Source organism: Scyliorhinus torazame, chromosome 14, assembly GCF_047496885.1.
Source record: "Scyliorhinus torazame isolate Kashiwa2021f chromosome 14, sScyTor2.1, whole genome shotgun sequence".
Taxonomy (NCBI): Eukaryota; Metazoa; Chordata; class Chondrichthyes; order Carcharhiniformes; family Scyliorhinidae; genus Scyliorhinus; species Scyliorhinus torazame.
The window spans coordinates 119,589,845-119,616,514 of record NC_092720.1 but is presented as its reverse complement, the minus strand read 5'-3'; the positions used below and the strand labels follow the sequence as shown (position 1 = coordinate 119,616,514).

Genomic DNA, 26,670 nt, shown 5'->3' with positions numbered 1-26,670 from the left:
GAAAAATGTTTGGTCACCTTCTCTGAGGAAGGATGCACTTACAATGGAGGGAGTGCAGAGAATGTTTACCAGACTGATTACTGGGATGGCAGGACTGACATATGGATTTGGATTTGGATTTGTTTATTGTCACGTGTACCGAGGTACAGTGAAAAGTATTTTTCTGCGAGCAGCTCAACAGTTCATTAAATACATGAAAAGGAAATAAAAGAAAATACATAATAGGGCAACACAACATATACAATGTAACTACATAAGCACTGGCATCGGATGAAGCATACAGGGTGTAGTGTTGATGAGGTCAGTCCATAAGAGGGTCATTTAGGAGTCTGGTGACAGTGGGGAAGAAGCTGTTTTTGAGTCTGTTCGTGCGTGTTCTCAGTCTTCTGTATCTCCTGCCCGATGGAAGAAGTTGGAAGAGTGAGTAAGCCGGGTGGGAGGGATCTTTGATTATGCTGCCCGCTTTCCCCAGGCAGCGGGAGGTGTAGATGGAGTCAATGGATGGGAGGCAGGTTCGTGTGATGGATTGGGCGGTGTTCACGACTCTCTTAAGTTACTTGCAGTCCTGGGCCGAGCAGTTGCCATACCAGGCTGTGATGCAGCCCGATAGGATGCTTTCTATGGTGCATCTGTAAAAGTTGGTAAGGGTTAATGTGGACATGCCGAATTTCCTTAGTTTCCTGAGGAAGTATAGGCGCTGTTGTGCTTTCTTGGTGGTAGCGTCGATGTGGGTGGACCAGGATAGATTTTTGGAGATGTGCACCCCATGGAATTTGAAACTGCTAACCATCTCCACCTCGGCCCCGTTGATGCTGACAGGGGTGTGTACAGTACTTTGCTTCCTGAAGTCAATTACCAGCTCTTTAGTTTTGCTGGCATTGAGGGAGAGATTGTTGTCGCTACACCGCTCCACTAGGTTCCCTATCTCCTGCCTGTATTCTGACTCGTCGTTATTCGAGATCTGGCCCACTATGGTCGTATCGTCAGCAAACTTGTAGATGGAGTTGGAACCAAATTTTGCCACGCAGTCGTGTGTGTACAGTGAGTAGAGTAGGGGGCTTAGTAGGCAGCCTTGCGGGGCCCCATTGTTGAGGACTATTGTGGAGGAGGTGTTGTTCTTCATTCTTACTGATTGTGGTCTGTTTGTCAGAAAATCGAGGATCCAATTGCAGAGTGGGGAGCCAAGTCCTAGGTTTTGGAGCTTTGATATGAGCTTGGCTGGGATTATGGTGTTGAAGGCGGAGCTGTAGTCAATAAATAGGAGTCTGATGTAGGAGTCCTTGTTTTCGAGATGCTCTAGGGATGAGTGTAGGGCCAGGGAAATGGCGTCTGATGTGGACCGGTTGCAGCGGTATGCGAATTGCAGTGGATCAAGGTGTTCTGGGAGTATGGAGGTGATGCGCTTCATGATCAACCTCTCGAAGCACTTCATTACGACTGAAGTCAGGGCCACTGGACGGTAGTCATTGAGGCACGTTGCCTGGTTCTTCTTTGGTGGTCTTCTTGAAGCAGCTGGGGACCTCGGAGTGGAGTTGGGACAGGTTAAAGATGTCCGCGAATACCTCTGCCAGCTGGTCCGCGCAGGCTCTGAGTGCACGACCAGGGATCCCGTCCGGGCCCGTCACTTTCCGAGGGTTCACTTTCAGGAAGGCCGATCTGACTTCGGAAGCTGTGATGGTGGGTATGGGTGAATTATGGGCTGCTGGGGCACTCGACAGCGGATTGTTGGTTACCTGCTCGAACCGAGCATAGAATGCATTGAGTTCATCGGGGAGGGGGGCGCTGCTGCCAGAGATACTGTTCGACTTCGCTTTGTAGCCCGTTATGTTGTTTAGTCCTTGCCACAACCGCCGAGAGTCTGTCTGTGACTGTAGCTTGGTTTGATATTCTCTCTTGGCATCTCGGATATGAGATGAAATTGAGTCGGTTGGGATTGTATTCGTGGGAGGTCAGAAGAATGAGGGGTGATTTTGTAGAAATCTGTAAAACTCTAACAGGACTAGACAGGATAGATGTAAGAAGGATGTACCTGATGGTTGGGGTGTTCAGAACCAGGGGTCACAGTCTGAGAATACGGGATAGACCATTTAAGACAGAGATGAGGAGGAATTTCTTCACCCAGAGAGCAGTCAGCCATTGGAATTTGCTACTTCAGGAAGTAGGTAAGGTCAAAACAATGTATGTTTTTAAGAAGCATTTAGATATAGCACTTGGGGCAAAGGAGATCTCAGGATATGGGAGGAAGGAGGGATCAGGCTGCTGAGTTGGATGATCAGCCATGATCATAATGATTAGCAGAGCAGGCTCGAAGGGCCGAATGGCCTCCGTTTGCTCCTATTTTCTATGTTTCAAAACTCAACTACTGCTCTGCACACCCCTTCCTCCATGCATTATACATTTAATCTTATTCTGCTGCCTTCTCTTATTCTGTGTCAAGGATCCACTCACTTGTCAGCCCGCTGCTCTCTGACCTATATTGGCTTGTTTCCTATCCCTCTACATCTCAAATTTAAAATGCTCATCCTTGTTAATAATAATCTGCAATATAGGATTATTCAATTGAATAGTGTGAAACAAATTCTTACTGAATTTGATGTGTTGAAATGGATTTTAGGCCTTTGGAAAAATCGAAAAGATGAAGTAAGGTACAGATGTCGGAACACACTGTGCTGAAGAGGAAGATTGATGCGGCTTCACAGAATATCCGTGCACACATTATTTATGCTAAATAGTTACTTTATGTCTGACACAAACCAAATTGGTATTGCTTTAAACTGCAAATGGCACATTTCTTTAATGGTCTGAATGTTTCTCATAATTAACGCAAACAAATGTAATTGATAACATTTCTGTATTTCCATCATATCTTTATTCTTTTAAAACAGCTAGCGTCTCGTATGCTAAATAAGCAAGCTTCTATTCCCCCTTTCAATAAAAATAATCAAAAGTAAGAACAACACATTTGTATTGTATTTTCAAAACCTTCAGAGGCCCAAAAGTTCTTTACAACCAAATTTACGCACAGTAAGCTTCCACAAGCAGCAGCATGGTAATATTTTCATAATATTGGTTGAACTCTCCTGCTTTTCTTTAAATAATGCCATGTGATCTATTGCATACACATGACAGGTTGATTGGGCCCTCAGTTTTAACACCTTATTTGAAAGCTAATACCTCAGCCTGTGCATACCCCCTCCATTCTGCAGTGTCGGCCTAGATTTTTCTGTTCAAGCCTCTGGAATAGGACTTGACCACAGCACACTAGCTTAGTATGAGACATTTAAGATTATGTGACTTGAACTCCATTTAGTATATTTTTGACAATCGCTTCAGCCAGAAATGCTTCTAGCAGTATGTTTCTTTTTGACGCCCTTTCAAGCGTTAACCTTTCCTTTCTTGAACCAGTGCCATGCACTTAATTTCTGATGATGCCAAATGATTTTATTATAAAAGAATGTCAAATCATTGTCACTGAACTGAATAGTTTCTCTGTTTTGAATCCTCTGAGGCAGACAGGGATATTGCCAGTGAACATATTTTCCACGGTATTTTCCATCCTTTAAAATCCTCCTCAAACAAAAAACAGAATCCCTCAAGAATGCATTTGGAATAAATGCAGATGCATGAAACATTTCCCCTTACCAGCACACGCTGATGAAAACAGCCACACTATTTTTATGTTCTTTTGGATATAAAACACAGATCCTAGTTCTGAGCAGATGAAAATGAGTAAGAATCTTAATTTCCTCTTTTTCAAATTTCAAACTGCTGAATCTTGTAGAGATTTGTGCAGGATCATTGTCATACATCCTTGCTTTGTGCTTCTGATGATTCCGCTGCCATTTCTGCACCTGATTATACTAAATGTTCTGTTGTATCTAATTCTGTTTCTTGACTGTTTTGTACAAACAGGTCAAGTCAATCCAAAAACTAGCAGTGGGCAGATTAAAGAGCTGTTGACTGTTTACGTACAGAGAATGGAACTCCTTAGAGCATAAATGAGGCATTCTATGAGCAAAGGAGTTTGGGGTCAAATCTGTCTCCCAGGTTTCCAAGGTTCAATGGCAACAAGACTGGGGCAGTTCCTTCTGTCTCAATTCCTCTTCTCAAAGCAGACTGAGGCTCCCCCAGATATCCCATGTTGAAGATAGCTATATTTCCACCTGCAGAGAGCTGTGCTGTTCAATGCAATGTCAGTGGGATCGATTGCCATTTGAATGTGGGTCCAGTATTGAGGCGGTGGCATCCACAGATAAGAGGGACCCCTGAGGACATCTCAGAAATAAAGACATTTTGCAACAGATAATTTTTTATGCTCACTCCCCACCGACAATTTTTGAGTGTGGATTTTCATCTATGTCACTGGGCAGATACATCAGGAAGAAGCTCCTTCCAACACCTTTACTTTGCCTTGGATTTTAAAGAGCTGTCTCTGCACCCACAGTTGCTGTGAATCCATTGTAAAGGTGTTAATGAACCAAGGGAGGTGGGACACAGTCATGATCCCCATGGGACACAGTCATGATCCCCACTTATTTGCTTCCCATTTTGTTGGCCCATTGACCACCTGTTTGGTCGGATGCCCAGGTTGAAGAAGAGACTCCTAGAGAAGCTGGAAGATAAAGCAGGAGAGGTAGACTGTTTTGGTTTGATGCCCTCCTCTTCGCAATATAATCCTCAGGCCAATGGCCTCTGCTTGTTACTCTGCAGGTCAAAACATGAAACGTTCACGATTGATTCCATTTCACAAGATTGCTTCACAACCAATGAATCATTTTCAAAGCATAATGACTGTTACGTTGGTAACCTGACAGATGGTTTGCTTAGAGCAAGGCCCCACAAACAGCAACAATTAAGAGCAATTGAAGTGGTACAGTTAGACTTGGTTGAAAGATAAATATTGACATTGGCACTGGAAGAACTCTACGGGTCTTCAAATAGTGTCATGAGACTTTTTTTTATTCCTGAGAGGATAGACAAGGCCATGGTTTGCAGTCTTATAATTTGATGAAATGGAATTGTCATTAACATGTTCTAGGAGCAGCGCTGGCACAAACCTGCCCACTAGCATTGCCAACCACCGATGATAGGAGTCAGGAAAATGATATGTTGTTGTGCGTCAAGCCGCAGTGGGTGTTGCATGTTGGTCATCAGGCTTCTGGGTGCTATATGCTAGGAGCAGAGAACAACATTAGTGCCTGCTCCCTGGCCCCTGGCAACATGATTTACACAATTTAGGCTGTCAGACAAACTTTCCTCATCCTTTGGACTCCTGTCGTACTATTTCAGGCACTACTGCCTTGAAACTTTTTCTTTTCTTTTACGTTAACTGATTTATATGGGAGAAATAGGCCACAGAATGGAAGCAACAAAATGATGTGCAAACTTCCGAAAAGGATTTTATGGTCCTCAGTGAACCCTTTAAATGGACATCACCAACAATTCATAGCTATACTGGTATCAATTAGAAAATCTGCCAGCAAAAATTCACACAAGCAGTATAAGCCGGTCTTCCTTCATTCCTTAAAGTAACCCCTTGTGTTGGAATTTGGTGCAGACTCCTTGTAGCGCTTCAATCTTTTTTCCTACAAATTCAGACATTGGAAACAATGCACTGAAGTGGGGATCACCATGGCGGGAGGGGGTGGGGGTTGCTGAGGGAGGAGTGAATGTTGAACCTGTCTTCAGCTGACAAATGGGTACACTTTGAGCAGTAGTGAGTAGACAGCGAACAGGAACCTTTATTTTCCCATCCCTACCCGGGAGTGGCTATAGTCAATGGTGCCACCTCTACTTCAAACCCAAATAAAATTGAATAATTCAGCTCAGGCCTGGTACTGAACTTGGAACCTTCTGCGTGACTCACATAGGGACATGATTTACCAACTGAACCACCAGGAGACCAACAACATGGTGAATGTTTCTCTTCATTGGTCTTTGTACTCCACTTACTCTTTGACAATTCCTGTGGCTATTACCCACCATGCCTCCTGCATTACCTTGATCCAACTTGCTCATTTGATCAATGATATTTCTTGTTATTAAAAGAAGCAGCTTGGAACCCACACTCCAGCTATCACCACAGCACCTGGTTGCTTTATGTACTTGATACCAGTTCCAAGGAACGCAAGATTATAACAATCAACTATGACTTGACCATTTTCAATCATAATATTCGGCACTTTACAACTGTGGTGAATGTATAATTACTGATAATTCATCAGACCACTGTGTTATGTTATTAACCCTGTGGGCTCTACCTATGGGCCATTGTGAGGCTTCACCCACAGGGGATATGTTGGGGCATGTACGGGCTCCGCCCATGGCTCCATCCCCTTTACAGGAAGTATAAGAGCTGCTGACCTGCGGGGCCACCTTCAGTGTTGTATCGGTCACAGGCAGGCTCAGTTCTAAGCTGATTAAAACCACGGTTTACTTCTCCACGTGTCTTCGAGTGAATTGGTGGTCGCATCAACAACCTTCCAGACTCACCGGTTAGATCTTCACCACTGCTCCCATTTCAGCTGTTGCTAATGGTTCTGCTGTTGCTATTTACAGCTCTTCTAGGCTTGATTTCCTTTTCAGTACATGTTCCATTACCATCTCCTTTTGCCTTGCATCATCTGTTTTTTTAATCATTACATTTCATCTGCCTTCCACTTATCACAGATCTTCCCTTTTGTTCTTTTACTCCCTTCCCCGTTTGACTGCCTCTGCACATTGGCAGGCATTTACATTTAAAAACTGACACTAAATTCTTCCTGTTCTGACCTGAGATTTCTCTCTCAACAGATGCCATCTGACCTGCTGAGTATATCCAGCATTTCCTCTTTTTATTGCAGACTTTTAGCATCAACAGTATTTTGCTTTTGTGTACCAGTGGGTAGAGCACTACTGAAAGAACAGTGGAAAATTATTTCATATTCATACACTGAACTATGCTGGAAATAATGTTTCAGATTAATTTAACTCCAGTCTTGCTATGCTCATCATGTCCCTATTGTATTTCTGCATGACTCATTAAATGTCACCAAGTTGCCTTCCAGATAAATAAATTATTGCAAATCCTTTGAAATTATCTCACCCGTCCTTTTTGTAGTTCAATCATTAAACCTCTGTTAAACCTATACTGGCTGAATATCCACCAATCATCCTTTTTCCTGATGATCCCTTCTTGTGGGATTTTGCGTTACCAACCTGCACTAGCAGCAACAATTTCATTTGAATCGTACTTGATATCCTTCTGTATCTTTGACTTTCATTATTATAGTTATCAGAGGTCAGACGTCCGGCCGGCTGCTACCTTCATATGTGCACTAAGGTGTTACTTTTAAAGACATTCATTTTCATATGAGATTTTATTCATATTAAAGCTTACAATTGGATGTGTGATTGTACCATTCATTCATGTATGTTCTGTCTCAAGGGCAGGTCCATTCCACATTGTCTGCTGATGCTTCATCCTGAGCTATTTTCATGGCAGTTTTGTTTTCTCAGTGGTGTTTTGCCATTGCTTTCAACTCTGTTGGGCAGAGTGAGGAGACAGGTCCCAAATCTACCTCAGCCAGAGCAGAAATTGAACCAATGCTGTTGATGTTATCCTGAACCACCAAACAGCTTTCAAAGCTAACTGGCTCACTGACATTGTTCAATATCTTCTGCACTGTAAATTCTATGATCTATGAATATGCTATGGTAATGCTGGAACTCTATAAAACGTTGGTTAGGTCACAGCGAGAGTATTGTTATGGAATCCACATTAGAGGAGGGATGTGGCAGCACAGGAAAGGGTGCAGAGGAAATTTACCAGGATGTAGCCTGGGCTGGAGAGTATTAGCTACAAAGAGAGTTTGGATAGATTGGGGTTGTTTTCCTTGGAGCAGTGGAGACTGAGGGGGGACATGATTGAGATGTATCAAATTATGAGGACCATAGATAGAGTAGACAGGAAGAAACTTTTCCTCTTTGGTGAAGGAATCAATGACCAGGGTGCATAGATTTAAGGTAAGGGGTTTAGAGGGATGTGAGGAAAAATCTTTTCACCCAGAGGGTGGTGGGAGTCTGGAACTCACTGCCTGAAAGAATGGTGGAGGCAGAGACCCTCATAACATTTAAGAAGTATTTATATGTGTACTTGTTACCAAGGCAAACAGGGCTATGGGCCAAGTGCTGGAAAATGGGATGAGAATACTTAGGTGGTTGTTTTTGACCAGTGCAGATGTGATGGGTCTACTGTGCAATAGATCTGTAGGACTCTAATATCCCCTCTTCTTTGTTTCAGCCAGGCCAGTTATATTCACCAGTCAACTTGCCTAAAAGCAAGTTTTTATTTGGGCAAGACAGACAAGGTGAGGAGGAGTCAAATGGCTTCCCTCTTTGGCCTTTTTCCATTTGACAAGACAGTTCTTTTTATGCTCTGTGATGAATGTAGAAATTGTTATATATTGTATTTTATATCTATTGCAATAAGATTTTTAAATGCTTGGGTTGAGGTATATATTTGTTGCAGTAATATTATTAAAGAACCTAGGTGAAGGTACCCAGTGGTAATAATTGGCATTACTGGTAAAGTGAGTGTATTCTATTATGTAAGGTTAGGTTAAGGCATCTGGTGAAAAGCGGTGGTGGTGGTCGGAGTATTGAGAAATGACCTTTTTTAGGGGTACAGTTTATCCTGGATAATGAAATAGATGGGACATAGGTGGGGGTGATGCCTACTGTGGTTGAAAAACCAGTGTAAAATCTGGTAAAATCAAGAAGCATTTCCCAGATTGTGTGGCAACAGAATCACAAAGCCACGGATTGAGATAGGAGGATGAGAAATCAAGGAGTAATGATAGGGAGGCTGAGGTTTAATAACGGAAATAATCTTTGACCAGATTGTTGATAAAGAGCAGAGCAGCTGGGGGATATCTTTATTTCAGTAAAATTGGTAGAATTACAACAGATGGATTCAGAAATAACGCAGATAATAATAATCATCATCTTTATTGTCACAAGTAGGCTTACATTAACACTGTCAATTTGTACCAAATTTTAGCAGTGTGGTTGCTCCACCACTGACTGAACTTTTAAAAAAGAACTGAAAATTTCATTGGACGTCAGAATTGTTTTGTTATGCTCTTGGCGTAGCATAAGCTGCTTCCTTGATATGCACTCTGACAAAGGAAGGTTCAGACTTGGAGACAGCTTTAACACGTTTATTAAACTATTAACAATTCTCCTACTTGGATTCGACGCTACTGTTAATCCTACTATAGCTACTCAGACTGACGAACCAGTCTGCTACAACCCATGTGGTGGGAGTGATGTGTTTCAATCAACACTGTGTCTGTACTCACTGAGAGTCTCCACTGGAAAGAGACTGAGCATGTGTGATGTGTCCTTTTATATGGGTTGGTGTAATGCCCTCCTGTGGTAGTGTCACCTCTGTGTGTATTTTGAATGCCCAATTGTCGTGTCCTATCTTACTGACCTATTGGTTGACTGTCTGTGTGTCATGTTTTTGGTGTTCCCTCTAGTGTCTAGCTAGGTATAGTGTATGTACATTAACCCTTTGTGTACTTACAGTGATGTATATCACCACCATCCCCCCTTGTTTCGTGTTACATATTTTCTGTACAGTGTTAAAGTAAATTGAACAAACTAGGTAGATGAGTGACACTCTGTACAAGTTATGATAACAGTGATCATTAAACAATAAGTCCAAATCATATGCATGAGTCCAAAGTTCATTAATTATCATGGTCGAGTGGCTTTCTTGTTTGGTTGGTGAGTTGGTGATGTTGATGGTGGCATTGCATTGTAAACGCCATCAGTGTCCCTGTGCCGAAGGAACCAAGAAGTGGTCAAATCACTTCGTTGTCGGATTTGGACTCTTTTATTTTCTTCTTTCGATGCTTGTGGTGGTAATTCTTGATGGCATCTGTCCTGAAAGCCAGGTTGCCTGTTGGTAGTGCAGCAAACGTGAATTGGTAAGATGCATCGTCCTGCCATGGCATGTCATTGTACTGAGCTGAGCAGTAACAGTGTCCCTCATTTGCAGAGTTGTACCATGTCGTACCAGTCGTAGTTCCATTGGCGTTGTGTTTGTCGTGCTTGTTGTCGACGTTGTTGCCTTTGGTATGCTTCTTGCTATTGTCTTTGATGTTGTTGTTGTGTTGGTTGGTTTTGTTGTCGTGTTTGCTGCGCTCAAGGACCACACTCTGTGGATAATATGAGTCCTTCACACAGTTACTCGTGTTAATGAAAATGAATGAAAATGCAAATCGCTTATTGTCACGAGTAGGCTTCAATGAAGTTACTGTGAAAAGCCCCTAGTCGCCACATTCCGGCGCCTGTTCGGGGAGGCTGGTATGGGAATCGAACCGTGCTGCTGGCCTGCCTTGGTCTGCTTTAAAAGCCAGCAATTTAGCCCAGTGTGCTAAACCAGCCCTTTAGCATGCTTTGTGGCATCTGCTGTCTCCTTGAGCGTGCCGTCACTGAGTTTGTGGCGCCCTCTATCTGGAGTCATGCCCGGCTTACTTGAATCAGCTTTGGCTTGTGGATGCTCCCCGTCTGGAGTCTGGTCTGTTTCACCTGAGTCAGTTTTGGCTTCTTGATGCTCCCCGTCCAGAGTCATTTCAGGTTCACTTGCATCTTCTGAGGTTTCATGATGCTCCCCGTCTGGAGTCAAAACAGTCAGGAATGCATTTGCTTGCGAAGAGGCTCGAGCGAATGAGGTTTGAAGTAACGTGGTGTCACCGGAGTCACCAGCAGTCTCACTGTGATTGTCGAGTGCCTCTGTACATTCTAGCTGAGGTCTGTCACGTTGCACATCTGGTATGGGAAGTGGGATGCCGTCGTCACTTGTCTCACATACAGTGGGTAGAGCCTCAGTGTGTTCTTGTCATTCACTTGAGCTGGGTAGACCGTCAGAGTCTTCTTCTGGTGGCTCAAATAATCTGGGTGGACTGTCATAGTCTGCTTGCTGTACACTTGAGCGTGGTAGACTGTCAGAGTCTTCTTCTTGTTCACTGGAGCGTGATAGACTGTCATAGTCTGCTTGCTGTACACTTGAGCGTGGCAAACTGTCATCGTCTTTATGTTGTTCACTTGAGCATGGCAGACTTGCATTGTCGCTGCTGGTTGCTCAGATGAGGTTGCTAGACCTCATGGTCTTGTTCATGCAAGGACTGCGCTTTGGAGTCTTGCATTGTTTCTATCGTGGAGGCTGTCCACGAACTCGCTGTGGAGGTTTGTGTCACTCCCTCTGTGGAGTCTTGCAGCGTTCCTTGTGTGGAATTGTGCATTGGTCTCTCTGTGGAAACTTGTCATCACTTCTTGTTCATGCAAGGACTGCGCTCTGGAGCCTTGCGTTGCTTCTATCGTGGAGTCATGTGTCACTGGAGTCACTTCTTGTATGGAGACATGTAGTTGTCTCGCTGTGGAGTCTTTCACCGCTTTCTGTGTGGAGGCTGGGACCCTTTGTGGTGCGTGGACCACTCTGTGTGGAGTCGGGGACCCTTCGCGGTGTGGCAGCAGGCCGCTCTCTGTGGGCTTATACCGCTCTCTGTCTCTTGGTGTCAGGCCGCAGCATAATCCTGCACTCACAAGTCGGGATGTCATAGCTGCTGGGCTGAAGATCCTCAAATCCGAAGAACTCGTCGTCGGGGTCGTCAATGTGCAACACGTCTAGTTGCAGTTTGCATTTGGTACTGGGGTAGCCTACCAAGGTGAATACTTTGTCTGAGTCATTGTCTTCAAGGCCATATCATCAGGTTTTGTGTCGGAGCTGGCACTGGGCTCGCAATGTCCAAAGAAGAATTCAAGGTCTGAGTCATAGTTTTCAAAAACTGTATCATCTCTTTGGGCGGTGCTAACTGCTTGTTGCAGGGTTCTGGCAGGTTACTTTCAGCTACTGGTCGAATTTCAGGCATTGTGCTGTCGTTCCAGGTGAAAGAATCTGGTTTTGAGGCGTAAATTTTTTTTTTCGTGTTTTGGGACATTTCCCCTTTAAGTGGGTGTGGTCCGGGGTCTCTGACCTCACGGCACTTGTGACGTCGTGCGTAGGAAGCGATTGCGCATGCGCAGATCGCTGTTCTTTTACTTGGGGCCTTTTTCGCAATTGTGCATGTGCGGCTTCTCGCGCATACGCAAATGGATCTTTCCGTTCTGTGCACTCTTCGCACAACTGCGCATGTGCAGCACCTTTTCCAAGATGGCTGCAATTCAAAACTGCCGTTCGTTGCTGCAAGCCTACCTCGCGGTGAGTTTTGGTGTCTCTTTTACCTTTTCTTCTTGTATGTTCCGCGCAGAAGTCTTGGAATTTGTCCAGGACTGCCTGGAAATCGCTCTTGATTTGCCCCTTTGAGTATTTGAAGGTCTGGAAGATTTCAGCTGCTTCTGGACCTGGGATGGTAAGTAGAAGCTTTATTTTCTCTGCATCCACCACGCCATCTAGGTCGGACGCTACCAGGTAGATCTCGAATCTCTGCCGGAACCAACGCCAGTTTTCACTGAGATTGCCTTGGTACTGGAGCTGCTGTGGAATTGGAATCCCGATCATCATCTTGCCCGGCTTTTGTTGCTGTTTGTCACTGTTCGCCGAGTTGAAACTGTATGGATTTAACAGTCCACTCCTGGAATCATGTTTTGTAATGCTCTTGGCGTAGCACAAGCTGCTTCCTTGATATGCACTCTGACAAAGGGAGGTTCAGACTTGGAGATAGCTTTAACACGTTTATTAAACTATTAACAATTCTCCTACTTTGATTCGACGCTCCTGTTAATCCTGCTATAGCTACTCAGACTGACGAACCAGTCTGCTACAATCCATGTGGTGGGATTCATGTTCAATCAACCCTGTATCTGTACTCACTGAGTGTCTCCACTCGAAAGAGACTGAGCATGTGTGATGTGTCCTTTTATATGGGTTGGTGTAATGCCCTCCTGTGGTAGTGTCACCTCTGTGTGTATCTTGAATGCCCATTGGTCGTGTCCTATCTTACTGACCTATTGGTTGACTGTCTGTGTGTCATGTCTCTGGTGTTCCCTCTAGTGTCTAGCTAGGTGTAGTGTATGTACATTCACCCTTTGTGTACTCACAGTGATATATATCACCACAAGAATATCAGGAGGCATTTGACAATCCGAAAACTATTCAGCAATGCACCAGTTTTAGCAGCACCAAATTAGTCATTGCTATTAGCAATAGCAATTTAATGTGGCCATTTTTGTGGCCATTGGTGCTGTACGATTACAAGACAATGAAGGAATGGAAAACCTATTAGTTACTTTACCAGAAAATTAAATAGTCATCAAAATAAATATTGACCATCGAGGAGATATTAAGTTTGGTATTGGCATTGCAACATTTTTACACTTATTTTGCTCACAATTCATCAGAGTAATTGCTTATATATCGTAATCCATGGATGTTTTTGGAGAAGTTTAAAGATTGAAATGCAAGACTCTTTGATGGAATTTATTACTACAAATATTTATCTAAATGATACATGTATCAGGAAGAGAAAAATGTGATTGCAGATGATTTATCTCGGCTTTGAGAGATAACATGAATGGAACATTCAAAGTTGTGAAAGAGAGATTGAAATGGACTATAGAGAAGTTGCATGCACAAATATGATGATATCTGTATCATATAGTGTAATGAGTGCTGTTTAAAGTTGAAAATGCTTTGGAAAATGAAACTATCTTCTCATATTGCTGGATCATTTTTACTAGGGGGAGTGTGATGAATGTGGAAATTGATATGTATTTTTTATCTGTTGCAGTAATGTTTTTAAAAACCTGGGTTGAGGTATATTTGTTGTAGTAACATTATTAAAGAATCTAGGTTAAGTTATCCAGACTGATTATCTGCTAAATCTGTAGTTAAGAAGTCATAAAAGGCAAGGTCATGATTGATTCCAACCATTTGCTTGTTTATATATCGCGGATTAATGGGACATTGTTATGATTGCTGGATATTCTCTGGAGAGTAGATAATTTGAGGGGTTGTATTTAGTCCTACCTAAGCAGGTCATATGACATCTTAGTGTGAAACAGATGATGTAATTAATGGGAGGGGCCAGGTCTGTATGTAGTTTTGCAGTATGCCATAGGATTTGAGTCTGACAAGACAGAAGGATTTTAAGTTGAACAGAGGTTTTGCAAAATACTGCTAGGTTGAGCAAAGGTGTATTGATTCTGCTCTTGAAAGGAACTCTCTCCAAAATCTCTATACAACCGAGAAAGTAGTCTGTTTGTTAACTTTATTTAAAGTACCATTTGAACTGTATTAGGTTGCTTAATTAGAGTTAGTAGCAGGTCTAACTAGTAAATTTAAGTTTCCCCTTGTGTTTAAGAACTGTTTAGCTGATAATTGTAAAGCTATTGTCTTTGATGTTAATGTGGTTAATTTTGTGTTTAAATTAAAATATGTTTGAACATAAAAAATACCTATTGGCCAGAGTCATCACTCCTGGAGTGAAGTATCCTTTCCTCAATTTCACAAATTTAAAAAAATTGTTTGGGGTTTTTGTCTGGGATCCTAACACATGTTGGGGTCTAATCCGATATCCTAACATTTCAAAAAGAGTTACTTGCTAATTCACTGAGCATTTAACTTTTTAGATGTCGTGATCATAAAAGAACCAATAGAACAGTATTTTTAAAGTTTATCAAAGGAAGAGATAACTTTATAACACTTAAACCAATCTAAGTAAAATAATAAAATATGCACCAACGTTCACACACATAAAAATAAAGATTACAGAGTGTGGAAGGACAGGTTGACCAAATTAAAGTCTGGGCGGGATTCGCTCAGCCCGGGGCTGGGCCGGAGAATCCCCGCGACCGGCGCGAATCGCGCTACGCCGCCCCGACGCCAGCACTGAGGAGAATCGGCGCCAATGGTGCCAGCGTGGTTGGCGCGGTGCCGGTTGGGGGCCACTCTACGCGGCCGTCCCGCCGATTCTCGGCCCAAGCGGCCATCGTAAAAACGGCGACTCCCGCCGGCGCCGGCCACGCCTGCTCTCAGCCGGCGGGAACTCGGCGTGGAAGGGTCGGGGGGCAGCCTGTGGGGTGGGAGGGAGGGGGGTCCAATCCCTGTGGGGGCCTCCGATGTGGCCTGACCCGCGATCGGGGCCCACCAATCGGCGGGCCGGCCTCTCTGGCTGGGGGCTCCTTTCTTTCGCGCCGGCCCCTGTAGTCCTGCGCCATGTTGCGTAGGGGCCAGCATATTGAAGGAAGCCAGTGCGTATGCACGTGTTGGCGCCGGTGTCATTGCGCATGCGCGGATCCCTCGGTGCCCAGTGCTGTGCTGGCCCCCTGTCGGGGCCAGAATTGCTGATCCTGAGGCCGTGCTGACGCCGTCGAGAAATGCGACCGCGTTTCCGACGGCGTCAACACTTAGCCTCAGGATCACAGAATCCCCCTCTTTATTTGGTGACTTGGCTGTCTTCAGACTGAATTTGATGCTTTTGATTTAAAGATGCAGATGGCTGAGTTGGTTGTTCGAGAGACTGTAGTACTGGTTTGCATTCTTTTAAGAAATGACTGTCTGCAGCCATCACCAAACAGGGCTTAAGGCTTACCAGGCTTGTTGGAGGGAAAAAGGAACCAGGGGAGAACCACTGATGTCTTCTCCTTCAGCTGCTTGTTCTCAGTTCTGCCGAGAAAACATACTTAAATCATACAAAAAGTTGGCTTGTCATGTGTCCTTCTATCTCCAACTGTCAGAAGGCTTTAAAAAAATGTACTTCAAAGGGTTATTGTTTAATTTCTGGAAGCTAACCTAGTCAGGGTCCCATTGTCAAAGTGATTAGTCACAATGACCCATCTCCAACTGTTGAATACCTCGGGTAATCATCATAGATATTTTCCTAATGAGATAGGAAATGTCTTTCACACTCCTCTGAAGTTGGGTTTTTGATGGGTTTTGCATGCAAGCTAACTCCACTCTAATAACTGGAATGCGGAATATATTGTAGTGCAAATTGGAGTTAGCCATCTTGGGTTATGAGTTCAATTCACTTTGGTCTCTTCAATTTTTTTTGAAAGCTCAGTTCAGATTTCCAATCGGTGGATTAAAAATCATTATTTGGCGTAAAGCATGTCTTCATGGTTCATGATGATACACTGTCAATTTATTTGTCACTCAACCGTGTAAAAATTGGTTAATATATTCCCAATTTTGTTGGGAACCCTGATCCCAGCTATTTGCAATTTTTAAAACTGTGAGGAAAGGTAAATGTACCACAGGAATTATAACACCGACCAATCACTACTTTTTATGTAAAAACAAGCTTTAATTTAAATACAAAATCAAGCAAGAAAGTAATAGTTTTACAGTTCACAGTTAAAGCAGTTATTAATTAAAAGGAAAAACTTAAACTTACTCCCTATACCTGTATCTATACTATATGTATTCCAATGAAGCAAACCAATATAGTCGAAAAGCCACTTATAAATAAAATAAAACATCAGGTTTACTTGCTTTCCTTTGTGCCGAGACCTTGGAAAGAATCTTTCAGGAGTCAACTCAAGACAATTCTGTTCAACGTAAAATCCTATGCAAACTGAAACTACAGGCACACCTGGCTCCCCCACTTAATTACATCATCTTGACCCTAAGCAGAATGCATTCTACTGTCTCCTCCCACAAGATAGCCCATGACCTGGTCAGCCAGGACCAAAACACAATCCCTCATAAATTATCTACAACCAAGGGGTCCTCCAAAACTCAAGACAATATTTTCCTTAGCCTACTATCTGTAAAATGGTTAAACTCAGTGATTAACTCAGTTTTACAATCTCCTTAATCACAGCTTTACCAGACATACTGGCTGTATGCATCTTAAAGTAATTTTTTAATAACATTACTGCAACAATTATAAAATATATCAATTTCTTAGAATTGTAGCCATCTGGGTTGGCCACTTCCCGATTTAAAATGGAGGTCCGCAAAGACTACAGGGAACTTCAGCCAACACAGGCAAAAACTAGCAAGTGCAGAAATCCTGTGTATTAGAACTTGCAAAAGTCCAGACAGCACTGAAACTCACAACCATCTGCATACTAATGAGCGATCCCCGGGTACAATAGAAACATTTAAGGTGAATAAGGCCAAGCCAGACTCCTTGGCGCCAGCAGGAGCCAAAGCAAAGGAAGGCCAACGGACACTCAGGGACCGTCCAGCGATCAGGGAACAACTCCAGTATTGGAGAAATCGATCCAAGTGATCGGAACGTAGTCCAATCACTTGGAACCAGATACGGGGTCCGCCCCGAACGGCGCGAAGCCCCTGGGGACTATAAAGTAGAGCCCCCAAGTTCAAATCATCGTTCCTGGCAGGGTCACTCAGCAACTCGAATTAACCCTTGAGAGTGAACTGCCTAAGCTGCCGCATCAACCAAGTCTCCAGTCAACGCACGCTACGAGATAGGCGCTCCCAGCTACCAGTCCATACCAGCTTTTGAATCCCGCAGACTCAGATCGAACGAAAGGCCATTTGTTCCCCTGACCTCGTGAGCCAATTCCGAAGCTAAGTATAGGCCTTTTAGTGATAGAGAATAGTCTAGAAAGTAGAGTTTATGAATGAGTAGCAATTTACTGTGTATAATAAATGTGTTTTGATTTGAATCTTACTGATTGGTGTGTTGAGTTATTGATCAGTACTTGAACTTGAACCTCGTGGCGGTATCATAAAGATACCTGGCGACTCTAGAGCAAAGGTTATAGAAACAGAGCAAATTCAGTAAAGACCCAACGGGCAAAGAATTAAGAGCCAACCAAAGTTAGCAACAGAATCTATTCTGAATAATGATGGAAAGGTTTTCAGTAAGTTGCGATCAAAAATTGTAATTGAGATTTTCTTTCCAAAGTTCAGGGGCGGGATTCTCCAAGCCTCCGTGCCGAAATCGCGCTCAGCATGGGGGCGGAGAATTGGCGTCAAACCCGAGATTGGGTCCGATGCCGCTCCCGCGATTCTCTGGTCCCCGGAGAATCGCCGCCAATTGGGCGCGCATGGTCGATGCGGCGCCGGTCGGGGGCCATTGAAAGAGGCCCTTGTGGTGATTCTCCAAGTGCAGCTGGCCAAGTTCCCGCCGGTGTGGTTCTCTCATGGTTCCACCCTGGCGGGCACATGGCGTGGTGGGGGGCGGGGGCATCATTCACCGGGGGAGGCCTCCAGGACGGTCAGGCTATCGATCGGGGGCCACCGATCCTCGGGCGCGCGCGATCTGGAGGGTGCCTATCTTCTTGGTGCCGGTCCGCGGTGTGGGTCGACTATGTCGCGCAGGGCAGCCAACAGAGGCTGCCGCCGTGCGCATGCACGGACCCACGACCGGAGGTGCAGGGCCCCGTATTGGCAGCCGGAGCTGCGAAGACTACTCCGGGGCCCTGCTAGCCCCCTCCAGGTTGGAGAATCACCCTGGACTTTCTCCAGATAAGTCCAGTGATTCGCACGTGGTTTTCCGCGAGCGTGAGGACATAGCCCCATTATTGGAGAATCCCACCCACCTTTCTCAATATCTTGACAGACAGTTAATGTGACACTGGATGTTATTTGAGAACCCACTTTCACGAGCTGCTGTATTTCCTGCTATGCCAGGTACCCAACTCTAGGGTGCATTAACAAAGTAAGAAGCACGCAACGCTAATATTAACCATTAGGTGGAGGATATTGTGTTGTGACATGTTGGTTGAAAGTCATTGGGAAAACTTGCTGTTGGATCAGTCTTTCTATTCCAAGCGGTTCATCTCCAATCACAATGATCCTTCTGTATTGCAGAGAAATAAAAACAAGAGGACCCCTGGTGGTAGTTTGATGCTACTGCTGTCAACAGACAGAAAATCAGCTCAGGACAGAGCATTATTATCAGTCCGTGCTTTAATTAAAAATATAAATTTTCTACTTGATTGAGATAATTCCCTCATTTGAGGAAAATTGCAGAAAATTGATTTGGATTTTTCATCTGTCATGTTTATTCGTACATTGAAGTGTTCTGTTTTGGGATATTTTAAAGAATAATTGGTGTTATGTAACAGTTCTTTTACAATTGTACAGTGCCTTTTTTCTCCCATGGTTACCTAGCATTAAGAACCTACGCGCATTTCCCGTCACTGCCTGTTCATGCTCAGTTACCTAGCAGCATCTATTTCACTCTTTTTAACTGTCGAGCCTCACAGGAAGCTTGTTGCACTTCGATCTGGCGAACAATCCAGTTAAAAGCGATATCTGATCCAGGGTGCTTACGGTGCTGCTCCACGCAGGTACGGGCCATCTTGTGGCATTTTCCTTGAAAGGGGTAACACGGCACTCGACTTAAATAAACCCCATCACAGACTCGCTCAATAATAATCAGATTTGAAAAATCTGATTCGGGGCGGCTGGCAACAAGCCAATGTGAAGTTTTTTTTTAAAGCGTTTTAAGATAGAAGCTGAAAATTTGTATTGGAAGTGCAATCCAAATAAGATTTTTCTGATTCCTTGCAGCTCATCAGCGATGGCAGCGTGGTGTATGCAGAGGCCCTCTGGGACCATATCACTATGGATGACCAGGAACTGGGCTTCAAAGCTGGTGATGTCATTGAAGTAGTGGACGCTACCAATAAAGAGTGGTGGTGGGGGAGAATCGCGGACAGTGAAGGCTGGTTTCCTGCAAGCTTTGTGCGGGTAAGGACAATTCCACATCGGAAGGCAGATTGACCGGTGGGGGGACGGAGAGGCCGGGGATGGCAGGGTTGGTATCGGTGCTCAAACTATTGAATTGAGCAGTTCTGATGGCATCACTGCGAGTGAAGCTCAAGCAGCCTATGTAAATAGGTCTGCAATGCTGAATCTCTTCTTCGATTGCATTCTTTGCTGTTAACTACATTGGATCGTCCAACACGTAATTCAATTTTCTTAACAATATGGTTAGAACATTGCAAATTAAACTGGAATAAGTAAACCCCTAAGGTATACTATACTGCACAACAGCTGCTAGTGCGAAAAGATGTTTAGAAAGTTAAAATATTTGAGAAAATATAGGTGTTCTTTTTGAGCAGGCAGTGTAGATACAAAATATAAAGGGGTAAATTCACTGATGCTGCACTCTGAGCATGGAGCGTGATTCAGTATTATTGCTCTTTCCAAATGGATTGGAAATCTCTGTTGAGTTCAGTGAATTTACCCTTAAATGCCATTCCTCCAAAAGTTGCCAAATATACAATGAGTTTCAGTCTTACTATCTGCAAGATTCAATGAGTGACCCTCTACAGCACTTTGTGTAATTGCTGGTGTTGAAGAAGACCAGAATAATCTGAAATCCCAATGTGTCAGAAAATGGCAGTAGTGCATTGATCTTGCTGTTTTCTATACTTTAAACAGGCTGGCTACAGCGAGCCAACATTTTATGTGGTACTCTACCCAATATGTGATCATGAACGTAAGTGTTGCTCAGTGGTCATTACAATCTATGCCGGTTGAGTCAAAGTATTATTTTTTTGTTTGAAGAACAATCTAATCCCCCAGTAATCTGAACTAAGCAGTTCCATTCAAATGATACCGGGTGTTGGATTTTAGCCATGATTTCAATTTGAATTTAGCAACCTCGAATTAAGATTCGAACTGTATTTGCCCTAGCGATGTCTCAGGAACAGGGCATCATGATGCCACATGGGGGCAGCACGGTGGCGCAGTGGGTTAGCCCTGCAGCCTCACGGCACCGAGGTTCAATCCCGTTTTTGCGTGGGTTTCGCCCCCACAACCCAAAGATGTGCAGGGTAGGTGGATTGGCCATGCTAAATTGCCCCTTAATTGGAAAAAATGAATTGGTTACTGTCAAAAAAAATTTAAATTATGCCACATAGAAACTACCTAGCATGAATCACAAGAAAAATACAGGTGACTGAAAGGTCCTGAGTACAAAGTAATGAATGCTTTCGAGTAACTAGTTAAAAAAAATTAAAAATTCATAGTGGTTTCCTAAAGATGACTGGCACAGTTATTCTCTCCTTCAGGTTGTGACTGATCGATGGTCATCATACAAGAAATTGAACCAGAACTTGGATTCATAGAGCAACGTTAAATGTAGAAAAAAGGTGCTTTGCTGAGGCAGATGTTTACAAAAAGGAGACTGTGCCAAAAAAAAAATTAGGAAGGATGGTCAAAGAGGTGGGTTTTACAAGGGAATCATACAAGTGGAGAAGCCAGTATTAAGGTTTAAAGAGGGAATTTCAGAGAGTAATCTAGTTGGTTGAAAGATTATCCACAATGGTGGGATGAAGGGAAAATGAGCGGTGTACAAGATACAAGAGAAACTCAGGATTGGGAGCTGAAGGGAGTTTTAGGGATGATGAAATTAATTAAAAGGGACACCATTCTGGCACAACCCTTCATTGGCCAGTACATCTCAGATCTTGCTATGAACACAGTCCTAGTTGGAAAGACTGTAAGTTCGGTATAAAACTGCCTTTTCCTTTTGCTCTTAAAGTTGTGGGTCAACCAGGATGAACCCATGGAAGAATATCCAGTCAAGGTCAAAGACGGAAAACCCGATGATGCCAACAGTGCCAACCGCCGCCTGGCCACCGGCCAATCAAAAAAAGACCAGATGAGGACCAATGTCATCAGTGAGATTATGAGCACAGAGAATGATTATATCAAACATTTAAAGGATATCTGTGAGGTAAGAGCTAGGATAGCGCATTACAAATGTACCATTCATTTGCAGGCTTCAAAGAGAATGATATCTGCTCAAGTGTCAGTCATTTTACATTCCCCATTGTAAAGCATTAATATATTGTTAGATATAATGAAATATTGCTTCATAGATTTTCAGGTTCCACTTTCTTCACAGAGGGTGATATCATTTCAGCCTCAACCTGCAATAAGCCTAAAGTCTTGTTCCAAGAGTTGGCAGTCTGGGACATGCACGTCGCAATTTCAGTGAGCAAATACTGATTGTCTGTAGTTGGTCACCGACCTGTGCAAAATCTGACATGCATGAGATTAATACCAATATTGCATAAAAGAGGAGCAAAGCTTTTCTTCTTGCACTGGCATCATCCATCTGGATGAGCATCTGTGGTAAATGTGGTGAAGTGTAAGTTAAGAAAAAACTGCTTAGAAGCAGTGTTGCTTCAGTATTAATTATTTGAAAAATATTTTTTCATAACCTGGATGTTATAGATAGATAGATAAGAAGCTGGATGTTTTATCTTTGAAGATAATTTAACAAAAGACGTTTAATTCTGAACTGAGGTTGATTTGGTACTTTGTTTAGTTGCAGTAAAGCTCTGAAGGATCTTTGAAGTTTATATCTGACCTTGATGTTTAAGACCTCCCCCCCTATGTTTGTGCATGTTTGTCATCTTGAGTTAACCTACAAAACAATCATTTATTTCCTCAGATGAGTGAGGTGAGGTGAGGAGAAATTTCTTCACTCAAAGGTTTGTGAATCTTTGGAATTCTCTACCCCAGAGGGCTGTGGCAGCTCCATCGTTGAGTACATTTGAGGCTAGGATAGATAGATCTTTGGTCTCGCAGGGATTTAAAGGATATGGGGAGGAGGAGGGAAAATGGAGTTGATACCCAAGATCAGCCATGACCAGATTGATTGACAGAGCAGGCTCAATGGGCCATATAGTCTCTTCCTGCCCCCTATTTCTTGCGTTCCTTTTCCTGTTGCCTTTTCCCTCTAAGGCATATGTTCCAAGTCGGCCTGTCATCTCTGATATCTCACCCAATTGGCCATTGCTCATTTTGACAGCTAGGAATTATTGGCTATTCGACTATAGGGGATTACAGTCAAGCCCGCTCTTGCCCTCATCCAATGTCAGCTCATGTAGTCCTGAGAGTGGGAACTTAGCTGATTAGTTCATCCAATGTCAGGGCCATCCTAGTACTACCTTGGTTTGAGATTTTCCAATATAACATTGGAGAAGAATCAAATCTGTAATCTTCCTGGTCAAACTCACTGGTCAAACTCACTGAGATATTTTTGGGGTGCGCCGACTGCCTAACTTTAAATTCATTCTCCTGCCCTCTTTTAAGTCCCCTATCATCATGCAATATTCCTCGCCAAGAATATAGATGGTCACCTGTGATCTTGAGTTTTTGTTAATGTGGAAAGTATGCCCAGGCTGTGTGCCCTCTGATTTTCCTGTGGAGGCATACTATGGTGACAGGTAGAGCTGATAACTTTATTACATGGAAAATTCCCAGGATAAACCTGCATCCAACTATTCTGTGGAACACCCTGTTGTAGCATCAGTGCAAGAGCTTTAACAGAACAAAATTAACTGGAATGGATTGCACTGGAAATTTAAGGAGGCCATGAATTTGGTGCTGAGCACTCTATTGTGGCTCGAACAAATATGAGAGAGTTATCCATCATGCTGTAAGTACACAACTCATTCTGCCACATCTCACACTCTACCACTTTGTTAAACATTGGCGTTTTTTCTGTTCCACAGGGTTATGTTAAGCAGTGCCGGAAAAGGACAGATATGTTCACAGAGGAGCAGTTACGCACCATCTTTGGGAACATTGAAGATATTTACAAATTCCAGAAGAAATTCCTAAAAGGTCTGGAGAAGCAGTTCAACAAAGATCAGCCCCACCTGAGTGAGATCGGTTCCTGCTTTCTTGAATATGTGAGCAATTCTTCTGATTGCAGATAACATTTCTGATTTGTTTTTGTAAATTTGATTCAGTAATAGCCATTTCACCAATAAGCATTAGAACCAGAGGCACTGAGGTATTACAAGAATGCAAGAAAGATCTTGCACTTCAATTACACAGTGTTTTTCACAGCCTTAGGACATGGCAGACAGCTTTCACAGTCAAGTTGAAGTTCTTTTGAATTGTACAACAACAACTTCCATTATGTAGCACCTTTTAATATAGTAAAATGTCTCGAGGTGCTTCATAAGAGCGATTATCGAAGTTTGATGCTGAGTCACATATATTAGAACAGGTAGCCAAACGTTTGGCCAAGGAGATGTTTTTTTGGGAAGAATCTTGATGGTGGAGTGAGGAAGGTAGAGAACTTTAGGTTGGGGGCAAGGGAGCAGGAAACGGAAGGTGTGGCTAATAGTTGTGAAGTGGAGAAAATTAGGTGCACAAGAGGTCAGATCGGGGGCATGTTGGCCTCACGTTGACAGAGAGTATATAAGAGGCCAGCCAAGAAAGCGTCATAATAGTCGAGTCTGGTGGTAAAAGGACAATGATGACTGAGATTTTCAGAAGCAGCTGAGTTGAAGCAGAGATGGATTTGGCAATGTTACTGAAGTAAAAATCTACAGTCTTGGTAATGAAGAGGATATGGGGTAGGATTTTCTGCTTAAAGCCAAATAGGATACCAAAGAGTCTCATTCAGCCTGAAACAGAAGCTAAGGAGAGTGGTAGAGGTGGCTGGGGAACAGGTATTTTGACATCCTTACAACTATTTTAATAAAGGACAGGCGGGAGCCCGTTTGCATCAGCAACAGCAATAAAATGTACAGCCAGATCATGGCCTGAATCCTTTGAGCAGAGGCAATGCTGGGTGTGAAGTTTCACCTGATCCAGCGCTGCTGTGCATTTCTTCCACGATGGTACACCCCCAGCTGTCAAAGAAATGCGCAGTGCAGTATGTCCAATGGCCATTAGAAAGGAGTCGCGGCGGAGGAAAATATGACATCCCGCCCCCCCCACCTCCCCTTTTTAGAGCACTAGCTCTATTCTGCCTTTGAACTTGGGTTAGTGAATGAATAAGTGAATTAATGAGTGAATGGCTGAGTGGGCAGATGGGTGGTAACCAGATCAGATCGGGGTAATCGGGTCAGGGTGTAGTCAGATGATTGGGGTAGGGAGGGTAGTCAGGTCAGGGGTGGTAGTTGGGTCAGGGAGGGAGGAATAGTCGGGTCAGGTTGGAGGAGTAGTCGGGGGGCTAGCCTGGTGGCTAGGACATTGTCAGGAGAAGGTAGTCATGTTGGGGGAGGGGCATATGTGTGGTCCAGGGATAGCTGGGTTGGGACAGGACATAGTTCGGTGGTCAGGGAGTCATATAGTTGGGGGGTAGTCAAGTAGTTGAGGGTTAGTCAGGTTGAATTTGGAGGATAGTCAGGTCGAGGGGGTTGGATTGACTGTGTAGTTAGCTGTTCTGGGCGGTGTTTGGATGGTCAGAGGTAGTCAGTTTGAGGGTGTGTGGTTGGCTTGCGGGGTAGCCGGGTTTGGAGGTGTGGTAACGGCCTCAATCACTCATAAGGGTTTTGTGGGTTCATTTATTTATACCAATGTTAGAAAACCACAAAATACTTGCCTAAATTGGGAGTTTGGGAATTACTATTCCCAGAAGGCCTCGGGACTTCTGCGCATGCCAGAGAAGGACCACATACTCACAATTGGCATCTTTCACATTTTCATGTCAGGAACAGCCCAACCTACATGTTCAAAAGGAAAAAAGAAGAAAAGAATTGGAAAAGTGTGAAACCCAAGATCAGGTGACCTGAAGCATCGTGCTGTTCAAGAGAAGATGTCCCGGGGGCAGGACACATTGAGGAGATAGGGATACGGTCTCAATCCAAGAAGAAGGTCCAAAGCCAAGCAGGGATGAAGTCAGGGTTCAGAGATAGATTCCATTGAGTCAAGATGAACAACAGGAACAGAGATAAATGTTCCAAGTTTAAGAAAGGGCTGCAGGGAACAGACTGAAAGCAAAGTGAGTTTGAGAGAAACCCTGAAGAACTAAGAGGGCAGCTGCGAGTCATAAGGGCAAAGGTACCCTTTTGGTGTGGGGGGTTGGGTGGGGCTGGTTTCTGTTTGGCAGGACAAAAGATCTGAAAGTGTACTTGGAAGGTGAAATGTCAGTGTACTCAGAGAGATCTCGGGGAAAAGGCAAGATTAAAATCCTTCTGGGAGATCCTTCTGGAAGCTGTCTGAGTGGGAGTGACATTTGAAGTGGATTCCAGAGAAAGATCTTCAAGGGGTGATTGGTTATTGTAAGAAAGACATAGTTGCAATGAGACTGGTTGGCTCAGATTGTAAAAAGCATGTGGGTGAGTTGTTAAGAAATCCATAGATTCTGCTTTGGTCGCATCTGTCAGTCACTTTGGTGTGTAGTATGTCTGACCAATTTGCCAGTTAATTCATGTACCATATACTTACTCTGAATGTTCAAGTAGAAGTCAGATAAGTCAGATATGGTAAATTGCTTTATCTTTCCAAATTTGTGTGTTTGCAAAGATATTATAGTTGGGGTGGAGGAATAGTGAATATTTGAATTATTTTATTGTGCTTGTATTAAGATCCTGACAGCCTTTTAATCTTGTGTAATATAGTTCTATTTTCTTGTTAAATAAATGTTTAATTTTTTGTGTTAGAAGTTAATCAGAAACTCCTGTGAGTTTGTTTAGTAACTTACCACCACAGTTTATTAAAGATAGTAGCTAGGATGTATCAAGCCAGGTTTTTAAGATAAAGATAGATAGTTTTTTGAAGAATAAAGGGATTCAGGGTTATGGTGTTCGGGCCGGAAAGTGGAGCTGAGTCCACAAAAGATCAGCCATGATCTCATTGAATGGTGGAGCAGGCTCGAGGGGCCAGATGGCCTACTCCTGCTCCTAGTTCTTATGTTCTTATGTTCTTATGTTTCACTTTGGAATCTGACTTGTCTAGTGGTAACATCAGCTGACACTGGGAACCGAAGAACAGCTACA

The 26,670-nt window shown here is 43.5% G+C and overlaps 1 protein-coding gene across 10 annotated transcripts in view; it reads left to right on the top strand.

Moving 5' to 3' along the window:
• The window catches only part of LOC140389974 (rho guanine nucleotide exchange factor 4-like), a 636,618-nt gene that overhangs the window by 562,452 nt on the left and 47,496 nt on the right, over positions 1 to 26,670 (top strand). For 9 of the 10 annotated variants that reach the window (XM_072474699.1, XM_072474703.1, XM_072474698.1 and 6 more), the window contains 3 exons: positions 19,481 to 19,660; positions 21,462 to 21,656; positions 23,446 to 23,625. In XM_072474699.1, the coding sequence (XP_072330800.1) occupies positions 19,481 to 19,660; positions 21,462 to 21,656; positions 23,446 to 23,625 (555 nt within the window). Of the gene's footprint in view, positions 1 to 19,146; positions 19,258 to 19,480; positions 19,661 to 21,461; positions 21,657 to 23,445; positions 23,626 to 26,670 lie in introns of those variants that run through there. The other variant, XM_072474707.1, reaches the window with a different exon arrangement.